Consider the following 14,051-nt stretch of genomic DNA (forward strand, 5'->3'; position numbering starts at 1 on the left):
TTTTTTTTTAAACAATTGGGCGATCATTTCGGTGATCATGATGATGATGATAATGGAAAGAAAATTTGATATTATATTATTATTATTATTATTCTCAAATTCACAATCACAAGTGTGTAAGATAGTGATGATTTTTGATCGGGATATATTTGCTGAATTATCTCTAAAATTATTTAATTCAACATCCAACTAATCATCAAACACATACACACACAAACGAACATCATTTACATATCATCTTCAATTATTTATAACATATATTTATATAAATATAAAACAACAAATTGGAGATCAAATCAATCAATCAAATCAATCGATTGCAAATTATTAGGTCCAAATCTAAAAAATGAAAATGATGAAAGAACAAAAATTAATACCAAATCTCAAATTTTTAAATAATAATAAACTTACTTTAAGACTAAAATCCCAACTAGAGCTGGCCAAAGCAGTTCCATCGGTAGAAACACGAACACAAGTGACACGATTCTCATGGCCATATAGAACACAAAGACGTTGACATTTTAGTGTATCCCAAACGTTGATTGTATAATCATTATAACCAGCAAATAGTAGACGACCTAAGAGAAAAAAATTTCATTAATAATGATCATTTTGATGATAAAAAATAATTATGATTGATCATGTCATCATTGTTCATCATTAAATGATGATGATGATGATTAGAATGATAGAAAACATACCACTAATGGAAAAATCAACCGAATTGACACCAAAAATAATGCTTTTCTTTGAATAAATGGCAACTTCACGATCGGCTCGTAAATCAAATAGCCGGCACTATATATAATAAAAATATTGTCATTAGTTAGCATGATGATGATGATGACGATGATATAAATTAATAAATAAATTGCCAAACATCAACATTTACCGTTGCATCGTCAGATCCGGTTATGATAGCATCACCACTTGGAAAATATTTCACACAATTAATATCAGCATCATGTCCTTCGAATGATTGAACACATTGGCCACTACGTAGATCCCAAATAAGAGCTTGTCTATCACAGCCCTGTGATTAATGAAAATGTATTAATTACAATCAATTTATTATAATTAGATCGAATAAAAATAATAACATACGGCAGAGACAAAGGTATTGCTCATTTCAGAAGGAGATAAATCTATCGACATAACATCTCCAGAGTGACCATGAAAACTTTGTATCAATGTAGCACATTCTACATCCCATAACGAACAGGTACTATCACCACTACCCGTTAGAATCTGTATGATTAATTGAACAAGAAGGTTATATTTTTTTAAAAGAATCACATAAACTAATGATACATACTTGCTGATCGGAACCAGGAAATAAACAACACGACATGTATGATGTATGTGTACCTACAGATTTCTTTTTCGAAGAAATATCTTCATCACTGTAGGTTAAAGGGTAAACAGTGACTTTATTATCGAGGCCACTGATTAAATTACAATGAAAAAAAAGTTTTAAATTTTTTTTCTAAATTAGTAAAAAAAATAAACAAACTTACCCACAAGCGATAAAATTTCCAGAAGGAGCATATGCTGTTGACATGACCCAAGTAGTCGGTGTCGTAATCGTATGTTCCTGATGATAAATTCAATATTTATGTATTGTTCGTTTGAAAAAAAAATCACAATAATCTTACCTTTGTCGCCGTGAATGCATCCCAAACAATAACACGACCATCTTGTGAACTACTGACCAGATGACGATTATCATTGGACCAATTACAAGATAATACTTTTCCAATATGGCCCTTAAGATGTCTACGTGGTTTGATATTCATAACGGATATATGATCTAATCGATTGGCAGCGGAAGAAACTAGTAAGAAAAATTAATTAAAAAATTTTAATTTTTTTCATTAATTTTTTATTATTATTACACATACATGATACATCATTCAATTTATTTCGTTCTTCTTCTAATCGTAATTTTAATCGTTCCAATTCTTTTCTTAATGATTCTATTGTTGTTTCATCATTGGCTGTTATGATGGTTGTTGTCGATACAGTCGTAGATGCTGTTGTGGTCATCGTGGAAGATATTTTATTGAATTCTGATGTTGTTGCAGTTGGCGCTGAAGTAACGGTAGCAGCCATTGTTGTTGTTGTTGTTGTTGTTGTTGTTATTATTTTGGACAATTCTGAATTATCTTTGGATGTCGATGTTGTTGATGTAGATGACGATTGTTTTATATTCGTTGTATTTGTATTCGTCTTTAATGTTGAAGTGTTTGACGAGGTATTTTGAGGAGCAGACATCGACATCGACGATTTCGTCGTTGTCGTTGTTGATGATACCGGCGGTGGTGATGATGATGATGATGATAAATGGATGGGCAACTTTGAATTTGTACTATTGATAATTTGCTGAAATTGTTGTTGTTGGCTATCATTTAAACGACCATTTTTACTGTTGGCACTAGTTGTTGTCTCGCTTGTTGCCATCATCAGACAAACAATCAGATCATCAAGCAAGTTCAATGTTCACCTTACACTGCCTATGTAAACACACACACACACGCACAAACAAAAAAAACTTACGTTGTTATCATTGGTATATTATTTTTTATGAATTAACGGTGAGTGTTTATGTGGATGAGCTGTAATAATTTTCGAGAAAAAAACCATGCAAATAGTAGTAATTTAATGTTGAATGATCACTATCATCATGATGAGAAATTTTTCTTAAAAATCACATTAAACTTTGATCATGATTGCTAAAATTGAATCTTCAAAACGAAACGAAATAAAGAATCGTGGATGCCGGTTCACAAAAAAAATATAGAATCATCGTCGATCATCATTTGTCATTGTTATTCTTGATGAAACTTTTTCGCATAATTATTCCATGATCAAATTCTGTACACAGATACATAAATAAAATTTTTTTTTGTGATGAATAAAAAAAACGGAAAATTCATTAAAATGCCGATTCAGAAAACCAAAAAACAATTCAATGAAATCAATGGTCACTTAAGACAGAATTATTCACTCAATCAAAACAACCATCAGTCATCAAGAATCCATTTCTTTCGAATTTACTTTTTTCTCTCCCTCTCCTTCTCTCTCTTGCTCTCCTTGTCTCTATCTCGTTCTTATTTTCGTTTTCTCTCACACACAAAAAAAAATTCCATACTCATTTGGTCTGAATGATTAGTTTATGGAATATTTTGGTTTCTCGGTGTTTTTTTTTCGCTTCTAACTCTCTCACACACACACATACTCATTGTATTTTTGTATCTGGTATAGAATCTTCTCTAAACAAATTTTTTTTTTCAACATATAGGTTCTTTAAGTTTGTCTGTAATATATACAATTTTCGTTTGTTCATCCATTCAATGTCTTTGGACTGGTGTTGTTGTTGTTGTTGTTGGTGTGTGTGTGTTTTTTCTTTGGTTTTTTTTACTTGGTTCCAAATTCTAAACAATACCGCTGCTTCAATCATACAACCGTATACGGTTATGTTGCTATCCATTTCCAGTGCTTTGATCATCATCAATATATTGGTAGCGCCAATACTACTACTGCTATTGTTGTTTAGAATATTCTATATCATACACATACATATATACGTTAATGTGTATCTCTTTGAATGTCCTGTTAGTCCGTCAAATGATCTATCTTATCCACATTCATATGAATGTTATGAAAGCTCATTTTTTTTTAGTAATATATAAAATAAAAAAGAAAATCTTCTGTGTATTGTATGTAAATTCATTGACAATATAGAATACATTTTCATTCTGTCCATGGAATAGAAATAGAGAAAGATAGAGAAAGAAAGAAAGAACCAATTCATTCATACATTGTTTGTCACCAATATATGTTACTTATTGTCAATTCCAAACATTATTTTTGTTGTTTTTGTTGTTACCATTATCTTATGCCGGTCAATTTATTATTATTTCCATAATAATAATAATAAAAACTAAAATTATTTAGACTGCACTGTTTTAGACAATGATTGACCAACCGGAACATTATATTTTGCTGCTGCTGTTGTTGATGATCATGATCATTTGATAATCGTATCTCTTCTTCTTTTTTTTCTATCCAGTTTCCAATTGCCATTTACACACACACACACACACACACACGCACATATGAATACAAACAAATGAATGAAAAGTGAGGAAAATTCAACGATTATTGTAATATTTTTTTTTTTGTATTCATACCTCAGACCCACGGGAAGAGATCTGTTTTTGTTGTCAAAAACAAATACAATACTGACCAATTTTGATGAATGATGACCATTATGATAATGGAATTATTATTATTAGTATATTGCATCAATTTTTATATCGATTCGAAAAGATTGATTTGAACGAGAAACAAAAAAACAAAATAACAAAAAACAGAAATACAGATATACAGAATTTGTTAATTCGTTGATTTTGTTTGAATAGTCTTTCTTCTTCATTAATCATTAAATGACTATGATGATGATGATGATCCAGCTAGCGGGTGATGAAATGTAATTTATTTTATTTTTTGTTTAGATTTTCGTTTTTTTTCTTCTATTTTTAAAAATCAAACGAATCAAAATGATTTTTGGAAAAGCTTGCCAATGTAAAGATTTATTCATTTCATTGCTTTGACGTATGTGATGATTATATATTATTGTCGAATTAAATTCTAGTCTGGTCGATTTGGAATTTTTTTCTTTTTTTTTGGGTTTTCATTATTCCAGTTTGTGTTGTTGATGCCGGTCGAATTTGGTTGAAAATTTCTGTGTAAAGTTTCTGTTTTGTTGTTTTTTTTCGAAAAAAATGTTTTATCTAGTGTAAAGAATTTTGTTATGAAAAAAAAATCATTTTTATCCGCAAATTTATCATCCAACATACAACAAGAATCTGCACAACGGCAATATAATGTTGTCATTCATATTCGTTTATTTCGTCATTATTTGTCGATTTGGTAATCCATGTCAATTATTTATAAATGAATGAATTTTGATTTTGAAATTCTGTGTTAAAATTACAGGAATTTATAGTGTAAATCTATTAGAAACCGATGTAATCTATGACGGACCTAAATATGTTGATCAAGGTAATATTCTTCGAATTTCATGCATATTATCCAAATATTTGTGGCCACAATGGTCACATAACAATCAACGATTGGATGATCTTGAAGATTCACGGATAGAATTTAAATTTGAAAATGAACCATCATCATCGATTAATCGACGAGAAATTCTGTTAATAGAAAATGTTAGCATAAATGATGAAGGATTCTATCGTTGTAATCATAATTCGATCAAAGTACATTATGTTCACGTTATTCCAAAATTTCGCTTTGATCATACTGATATATCACCATTTAGATTAGTTAAAATTCTGGACAAAGAATACAAAAATGTCTTATTGGAATGTCAATCCGGTCATTATAGCCATCATTATCATTCACCAATCAATTGGTAATTGTAATAAACATTTTTATAAATCCAAATATATGACTTTTATATATCTTATCATTTATGAATAGGAGTAAAAACGGTTTACCAATCAAACAAGAAGATGATCGTCGTGTTCAACATGAAAATCGTTTGTTAATCAATAATGCAACCAGTGAAACTGATGCTGGACAATATTATTGCCAATTTCCCATAGACGGTATTGATTTGGATCAAATAAAAAATCCAGGACAAACAATAGAATTACGTGGTATTTCATCATTATAAATCTAATCTAATAAATAAATAAATTGTTTTTATTTTTTGTAGCTGCAATACATGTGAAACCATTTCAAATGGATGTAATTCGTCGAAAAGAAAATGATAGTCTTATAATGATTTGTAATTATAGTGGTTATCCAAAAGGAACAATTACATGGATGATTGGTATGTTTTATATTTGTATATATAAATGTTTTATAACTACTACAAGATTTCACCACTTTCGTCAATCAAATAGGTAATAATACCTTATCATCATCATCATCAATGAATGAAATTCATTTTGACCAAAGTGAACAACCTAATGATATGATCATTATTGATCGATTACAGCGGCAAAATTCAGGCATCTATAAATGTCAAGTGGATAATATTTGGACAATGGATCAAAAATCTTTCAAACTGATTGTTGATGGTAAGTGCTTTTCAAAAAAAAAAAAAAAAATTACATTTAGAATCATCATCATCATCAAAAGAATTGTTATAAATCCATATTTCAAAAAAGAAAAAATGTTGAATGGGTTACTGGCCACATACATACATCACTGGCATGTGAATTGCCAAACAAAAGAATTTTTTTTTACCATATAAAATAATAAATTCTCAATTAGTATATAGAGAGAGAGAATCTAGCACCGACGCCCTCATCATTATTATTCTTTATTTCTCGTAAAAAAAAAATTCCTACATATCTTTTTTAATATACCGTTATATTATGAATGAAAAAAAAAAATTTGGATTCGAATACTTCTACTATACTGAGTAGTAGTAGTAGTATTAGTAATACAAGTGTATGAATTTATCCATGAAAGCAGTAGTAGTAGTAGTAGTATACAAAACTGATATCGAGATTTTTTTCCATTCATTTAAATTTACCACTACTTTCATTGTATCCTTTTTCACTGTCTTTATTTGACCGATAGAGGATAAACATAAAACACAAACGCATGAAGCAGCAGCAGCAGCAGCGGTGATATCATCACACCGTTTTTTTTTTTTTTTTTTTGAAAAAGAATATTGAGTTTGAGTACTTTTTTTTATATGTTGCTTATTGTGTTTTGTATATCTTTTTCTTTATTTCCTTTTTTTATTTTATTTTATTTTGTTTTGTGTATCTGCGCCAAACTAGAACCCTAACGTACACATAAACCGGGGCGGCGGGGATGAAAAAAAAAAAGAATAACCGACAAGCACAAGAATTATGTGTTTATATATCTCTCTGTGTGTGTGTGTGTGTGTGTATGTGTATAATGTGATATCACCAACGACATTCGATCAAACAACGATCCAAATAGAGAAAGAGAAAAAAAAACTATAGAAAAGAAAGTTTTGTTTTTTCTGGGGTTGTCCAAGAATTTTTTTTTCCAATTCTGTTTGTATTGTGTGTATACATGTATCTGTGTATTGGTGTTTAACAAAAACAACAGAATTTGCAACGAAAGAATTTTTTTTTGTTTTGTTTTTTTTCCGATAATTCTAACAAATTTGATTAAAATACATGCAATACACACACACACATACACCGAGAAGAAAATATGAAATCTTCAAGTTAAACTTCGACCATCTTGATGATCATAAATTGTCTTCATTCATCGTTCGTCGTTATACATTGTTTTGAATCCATCCATAGCCTTGTTGTTTGTCACCATCATCATCATCATCATCAGAAATGAAAACATTTAATAATAGGACGAATAATAATAAAAAAAAAGATAATTAACTGCTGTTAAAGATCATCATCATCATTTCATTTATTTCTTTTTTTTTCTTTATAGAGACATTTATATTGAGCAGCAAACGAATAAGAAAGATTTGTTTTGTGATTGTATTATACGACGATCATATAACTTTTTTTTTGTTGGTGGTTGCTATTTTTTTTAGTAAGAAGTGGAAAGATCAAAGAAGAAGGCAATAGGGAAAAAAATTCCATTTGTTTCTGTGTGTCTGTGTGTGTGTGTGTTGATGTTTTATGTGTGTGACCACGTTTGTGTTGATGGTAGTGTGGAATTTGAAATGTTGAAATGAATTTTGAATGAATGTGACATAGAAGTCATCATATTGTGTAAACATTGTATTGTTTTGTAAATTGTTGAAAAAAAACCAACAACAACAACAACAACGAAAAAAACAAATATAAACTTGATTCATTTAATCTCAAATCCATTTTCTTTTTGTTTGTTCCAATTTTCTTTTTTTTTTGTTTGTTTGTTTGTCTGATTCTAAGCAACAAATCGCTTTCCGTATACGCACACACTGATAAGATCTTTATTTTATGGACTTATCAAAAAAAAAAACAAAAAAAATGACGTCAGAAAAATATTTTCACATAATTATAATGGCGTTATAATAATCTCAATAAATCATTATAGACGCTCCCGAAAATTGTCTTTATTTGTGTGTTAATCAATTGGAATTCATTCATTTGATGATGATAATGTCTAATCTACTAATCACAATGTTTCAATTTATTTGACCAGAAAAAGATATCTTCATCATCAAATTGAAAAGAATTTTTTTTTTGTTTATTTATTTATTTTCAGTTTTTCTTGTTCAATATAATTATCTTATCTTGTCACATGCATTTGTTTTTCAAACCAAATTTCCGATTATTAATTAATTAATAATAATAATAATAATAAATCATCACAAGTGCCCAACAATCGTATCGCTCTCGTTCCAATTTTTTTTGCTGTTATTTCAATTTATCTAATAGTGATAGTTTTTAAAAGTTAATAATAATTATTATATAATCTCAAGTCTTCGAAAAAAAAATCAAAACAAAACAAAACAAGAAATAATCCTCTCTACTTCGAATTCTAATAGTCACGAAACGGAATTCATATTTCCTTTTTTTTCTCAACAATCAACGTTTCTCAAAAATAAAATACAATAAAAAAAAATTTGTTCCAAATATGGCCAATCACAATAATTTGTTCGTTCTAGTCATCCTTTTTTTAAATTTATTCTATTTTGTCGGTATGCATTTGACAATTAGCCAATATTTTTATCGAAAAAATTTTTTTTTTCTGTTATTCAACATTCCGATTAATGAATCGATATTTTCTTTTATTTACATTTCATAGATAATTCCATCGACATGGATGACAATGAAATTCTTATTGAAAGACGACAATTAAGGATTTCTTGTCGGTTATCCGATTCGATTCCTATACCACAGGATATGTCACCAACGTGGTATGTTGCTTTCGTTTGTTTAGTTATTGTAGAATTGAATAACTGAAAAATTTTTTCCCTAAAGGTATAAAGATAATGTTAAACTAAATGTTAACGATAGACTCAAGAATGATGATGATGATGATGATGATAATAGTAGAGATCATGACAATAATGGTGATGATGACGACGATGATGATGATCGAATTTATGTGGATAAAATATCCGATAAACAATGGGATCTAGTCATTGATAAAGCCAAACTGGCTGATATTGGTGATTATAAATGTCAAATTTATAATTCAGCGGATACAACAAAAGTTAGAAGTAAGCGGAATTTTTTTCGGAAACAAAAATAAATAAAACTAAATATATCTATTGATTTCTTCCTTAAATAGCCAAACCTTTGTTACATCCATTTGATGAATTTCAAAATGATAATTATAAATCTGCCAATTTGGTGGAAGGCGATCGTCTTTCACTTCGATGTGCCCTAATTGATGGTTATGGTAAAGATGCAAAAATACAATGGCTCATGTATGGTGAATTTGAAGAACCGGATAATGGTCGTGCAATTAACCTATCGGATACAAGAGTTTCCATCCAAAACAATGAAACAGCACAAGAAAGTGTGCTTACAATTGAATCGATAGTGCCGCAAGATCGATATTTTTATGTTTGTAAAGCGGTAAATGAAATTACCGATTATAATAATACTATTTTACTTCGAATCAAAGGTAATTACAATTTTAATGATAAAATTTGGAATCATTATTTTTTTTTTTTTTTGTTTCATCATTATTATAGATAAATATGCCGCATTATGGCCATTTTTAGGCATAGTTGCCGAAGTGATCATACTTTGTATTATAATATTTGTCTATGAAAAAAGAAAAGTGAAACCAGATTTCGATGATGTTGATCATAACAACAAAAATGGTGAAGGGTAATTGTTTATGTTTGCATGTGTGTCTGTCTCTGGGTTTTTTGTTTTATTTTATTAGCTTTGTCTTAGTTTTCCATCATTTTTCTGTGTGTGTGTTTCAGAATTATTGAATCATAATTTAATTATTATTATTTGTCTCTTTTGAAACAATATTTTATTTATCTGTTTAACCATAAAAAAATATGCTTAATAATAATAACAAGCAACAGTGTTTGATTTGTTTCTTTTCTTTTCTCTCTCTCTCTTTCCATCTTGTTCCTATCCATCATCTCTGTTTCACTGTGTATTCGTAAATTTGTCATCATTTGTGTAATGATTTTTTTTTAATATTTACGAATACAAACAAACAAACAAACAAAAAAAAATAGGAAAAAATCTCATGATTGTGCTTCCAGATCACACGATTTGAGACAAAGAAAATGATGATATATACATTTTATGATGAATCATTTATTTCAAATTCAAAACTATAAATCAACATCAATAAACCAAAAAAAACGAAATGAACAGCTTTATCCAATCGATGAGTTTGTTTGAAAGCTGAGATTTGCAAAAAAAAAATCAACAACAACAACAAAAACAACAACAAACCAAACATGGATAATCAAAGTCAAGAAGAAGAAAAAAAAACAACCCTATAATTATTTGTTTCTATATATATTCAAAATAAATATTCAAGTTGCCTATTTTATTTATATATAAAATAAAACAGCATGGAAATTTTCTCATCAGAATCTACCGAAAACTTTCATCATCATCATGATCATCACCATCACCATCTGCAGCATCAGCAGCAGCAGCAGTATCGATATTCGAATCATTTCAGTGTGTGCGTTTCTGACTTTTTTTTTGTATTTGAACATTTTTTCATCAATATAATTTCAATTACACAACTTTATCTGTAATGATTTAAAATGAATGAAACAAAAAATTTGTAACTTTTCATCATCATCATCATCATCATCAACGACATTATTATTTTTCCTCTTGATTTCATAAACATAAATCTGCCGCATATAACTTAATATATAAATGAATGAATGAATACAATCATCATCGTCATCATTTTCATCATCATCATCATCATCATCGTCATCATTATTTCAATAAATGTAAAAAAAAATGATACATTTTTATACACACCAAAAAAGCCTGCAGCCATAAAAAACACATCCACAAACATATATATTATATAAATTTAAAGTTATTATTATTATCATTCAAACAAAAAAAAATTATTGTAACTTGAGAAATGTTTTCTTTGTTCATTCTTGTTGATCATGTATTTCATTTGTTTTTACAGACATATACACACACACAAAAACATTGATGATGCTCATAATTGACAATTTTAAAATGTCTTTGTAATATCTGACCTCTTTTTTTCAAACAACAAACAACAACAACAACAACAAAATGAAAAAAAATTGTTGAGCTGGTCTCAACAAACACACACACACACCCAATTTATTATGATGATGATGATGATATCGTTTAGTTTGTCATTGTTTTTTTTCTTTTAATTATTAACGTATTATTATTATGATTATGATTATTATCCAGGATAAATATTCACTTGAATTGGTTTCTTTTCTTTTGTTTTTTTTTTTTTTTTTTTTTGATCATTTTCAATTGTTCTATTTACCAATTATTATTATTATTATTTTGTTGCTGTTATCGATATATTCCTTTGATTGATTGATTGATTTTTGTTTTGTTCTAGTCAAATTTGATGAAAAAAAAAAATTTTTATTATATATAGGCCCTATGATTTTAACCAGTACAATTTCAATTTTCAATGGAAAAAAAATGTGTCTTAGATTCAAAAACACACACACACACACACACACCAATACTGAATAAAAATCTGAGTGAATCAATTTCAAACTTCAATCCAAAAAAAAAACAAATTGCATTTATTTATATAATCTAGATGTTTTACATTCAATTTTATTATTATTAATCCAATTTATTTATAGATCAGATCAGATTGATTGATTGATTAATGTATCAATCTGATGATGAGAATTAGTGAATCATTTTTTTTTCGTGAATTTCTTTATCTTTTCTTCTTCCTATTGATTGTATTTCTATTCTATTTGTATGTCTGTATGTGTTTTTTTTCGTTTCGTTTTGTTTTGTTCTGTGTTTTGTGTTCGTTCATAAATCATGGTCGTTATTATATTTCATTATTATTAATGTTGTGAATATATAATTATTATGTAAACAACAACAACAACAACAACTACAACTACAACTACAACAACAACAGTTTGTGATAAATATATACTTCTTTTGCTTGATTGTTTGTTAAATTCATTTTCAATGTTTTGATTCTATATATAATAAACTAATAATAATAACAGTCAATGTGTCTGTGTGTGTATGTCCAGCGTGAAATCCTGGTTTTTTTTTCTCTCAATCAAACAAAATCTTGTCGGTGTTTATTTTTACGAAAGAAAGTCCATGAAAGATGAAATTGTCAAATGATTATTAATAAATGAATGGGAAAAGTTTTTTTTTATTGTTTTATATTGAAATCATCATTATATATATGTACACATCGATCAATCAATATTAAGAAACAAAAAGAAGCGCATCATACAAAATAAATATTAAAAAAAAAAACAAACAAACAAATATATCGATGATTGTTATTTTTATTAGTAAAAATAATTCTTTGAATGAATCTTTTCCATCACTTTGGACACAATGTTTCAATGAATGAATCCTTAACACGACGACAGAATGTTTTTTCACCCATTAATGTTTGCATATCATCATCGCCTAAATTGGCATCATTATATATGGCAAAATTATCAATAGTTGCCACCTCTATTGTAGCATTTATTCGTCGTCGTTGTCCAATGAAATGTGTTATACCGACAACGACAATCACAATAATTAATAATAGACTAATCAATGGTATGATGACAAAAGCAAACGATGGTTTCGGACCAATCTTATAAATGGTAATCTTTACATTACGATAAACTGTGCTCACATCATTACGGATACCAATGTTAACGTATTTGGTTCCATTTTCAGGAAAATAATGAGTTATTTGATAATCACAATTCGATAAAACTCTACCAGATTCAAAACAAGAATCATTCGATTTGATTGGAGCGAAATCATGACATAGTAAAAAGTTGGAGCTACCATTACAGGTAATGTTCAAATGTAATAGTGATCCATTTTCAACAAAATTATTGCCCGATATAGAAACATCAGTAATGGGATTTTTTATCTGTATCTTCTTTACCGTTTTGCCACTGAAATTCATTTGATTGTGTGGAAACGTTGTCGATATTTGAAGTGAAATTGAATATTCATTCAATGATTCGAAAACAAAATCAAATGTTTTCTGTGGAATTTTTGTTTTGTTCACACCAGGCCCTTCAACATTCCATTCATATGAAATACGATCAGCAAAACGAGTCAATATACTTTGTGGATCAATATTGAGTGAAAAATCAACAGTTTTGTTAATTGCAAAAACATAATCTGTTGTCAAACTGGATACATTTTGTTTAGCATCGATTGAAATTAAATTGTCCAAATTATCTGTAGATAAAATTAAACGAGACAATAATTACATCACAAACATTATAATTGATGATGATGATGATGAAAAAATAGAGCTTACCATCGATTTCCAGTGGAACATTTGTTTCTGCAATTTTCCATCCATAAATCATATTATAAAATGGATAAAGAAATACCTGAATGTTGAGCTGATAGTTTCCTGTTTTCGTAAAATTCCATCGCCAATCAATATTAGTGGAAAAAATGAATATTTCATCGTGAATATTTAATTCAGGTATATTAAAAATATATTTGAAATGATATGAAAGTGGAAAATTTCTTGATTTCAGATGTATATTGTAACTTGAATCAACATTAATCAATGTTTTATTATCACCATTAACGAATATCTCATCTAAAATTTTAATTGATCATAATCGTTATTGATTGATTCAAATGAATTATAAACAAATGAAACTTACCTGCATTAGCAGATTTGAAATATATGACCGATATAAAAATTAACAATAACAAACGATTAGAAAATATCATCATCATGAGGACTTTATAATCTTTTATTTATAAATGAAAAGTGACAAACAAAATTTATGGGAAAAAAAAATACAAAAAATCATCACTGTCAAATCCTGTGATCATAAACACAACAAGACGAGAACCATATGTCCTGATCGTTGATTGTTTTTTGTC

General features: G+C 28.3%; 3 protein-coding genes across 3 annotated transcripts; 1 reads left to right on the forward strand and 2 right to left on the reverse strand.

Annotated features, from left to right (window-relative positions):
- Positions 1-52: 52 nt before the first annotated feature.
- Positions 53-3,274, reverse strand: Gbeta5 (guanine nucleotide-binding protein subunit beta-5). Its single transcript, XM_047063019.2, has 9 exons — positions 1,902-3,274; positions 1,656-1,834; positions 1,518-1,594; positions 1,316-1,445; positions 1,105-1,248; positions 893-1,033; positions 702-798; positions 412-578; positions 53-339 (listed from the first exon to the last, which is right to left on the reverse strand). Exons 1-9 carry the CDS (start codon positions 2,461-2,463, stop codon positions 328-330), a joined length of 1,509 nt encoding a protein of 502 aa, XP_046918975.2. The 5' UTR covers positions 2,464-3,274; the 3' UTR covers positions 53-327.
- A 1,427-nt stretch (positions 3,275-4,701) lies between these two features.
- On the forward strand, positions 4,702-10,419 carry Bsg (immunoglobulin domain-containing protein Bsg). The gene is made up of 10 exons (XM_047062748.2): positions 4,702-4,935; positions 5,002-5,437; positions 5,506-5,684; positions 5,744-5,860; positions 5,934-6,110; positions 8,779-8,890; positions 8,955-9,196; positions 9,268-9,606; positions 9,677-9,815; positions 10,184-10,419. Exons 1-10 carry the CDS (start codon positions 4,890-4,892, stop codon positions 10,236-10,238), a joined length of 1,842 nt encoding a protein of 613 aa, XP_046918704.2. The 5' UTR covers positions 4,702-4,889; the 3' UTR covers positions 10,239-10,419.
- Positions 10,420-12,322: 1,903 nt separating this feature from the next.
- LOC124498913 (uncharacterized) lies at positions 12,323-14,030 on the reverse strand. The gene is made up of 3 exons (XM_047062747.2): positions 13,826-14,030; positions 13,465-13,758; positions 12,323-13,382 (listed from the first exon to the last, which is right to left on the reverse strand). Exons 1-3 carry the CDS (start codon positions 13,899-13,901, stop codon positions 12,514-12,516), a joined length of 1,239 nt encoding a protein of 412 aa, XP_046918703.2. The 5' UTR covers positions 13,902-14,030; the 3' UTR covers positions 12,323-12,513.
- Between the last annotated feature and the right edge of the window lie 21 nt (positions 14,031-14,051).

Source organism: Dermatophagoides farinae, chromosome 2, assembly GCF_024713945.1.
Source record: "Dermatophagoides farinae isolate YC_2012a chromosome 2, ASM2471394v1, whole genome shotgun sequence".
Classification (NCBI taxonomy): Eukaryota; Metazoa; Arthropoda; class Arachnida; order Sarcoptiformes; family Pyroglyphidae; genus Dermatophagoides; species Dermatophagoides farinae.

What these genes read in the sequence shown, in the direction of transcription:
- Gbeta5 (XM_047063019.2), bottom strand. Translation starts at nt 2,463, where the DNA reads ATGATGGCAACAAGCGAGACAACAACTAGTGCCAACAGTAAAAATGGT. An exon ending in TTCCTGGTTCCGATCAGCAA is followed by an intron (nt 1,249 to 1,315) that starts GTATGTATCATT and finishes TTAATCATACAG; the next exon opens with ATTCTAACGGGTAGTGGTGA. An exon ending in CCGGATCTGACGATGCAACG is followed by an intron (nt 799 to 892) that starts GTAAATGTTGAT and finishes TATTATATATAG; the next exon opens with TGCCGGCTATTTGATTTACG.
- LOC124498913 (XM_047062747.2), bottom strand. Translation starts at nt 13,901, where the DNA reads ATGATGATGATATTTTCTAATCGTTTGTTATTGTTAATTTTTATATCG. An exon ending in TTTCAAATCTGCTAATGCAG is followed by an intron (nt 13,759 to 13,825) that starts GTAAGTTTCATT and finishes TTAAAATTTTAG; the next exon opens with ATGAGATATTCGTTAATGGT. An exon ending in TGTTCCACTGGAAATCGATG is followed by an intron (nt 13,383 to 13,464) that starts GTAAGCTCTATT and finishes TTTTATCTACAG; the next exon opens with ATAATTTGGACAATTTAATT.
- Bsg (XM_047062748.2), top strand. Translation starts at nt 4,890, where the DNA reads ATGTTGTCATTCATATTCGTTTATTTCGTCATTATTTGTCGATTTG. An exon ending in CGTCATTATTTGTCGATTTG is followed by an intron (nt 4,936 to 5,001) that starts GTAATCCATGTC and finishes TTAAAATTACAG; the next exon opens with GAATTTATAGTGTAAATCTA. An exon ending in TTTCAAACTGATTGTTGATG is followed by an intron (nt 6,111 to 8,778) that starts GTAAGTGCTTTT and finishes TACATTTCATAG; the next exon opens with ATAATTCCATCGACATGGAT.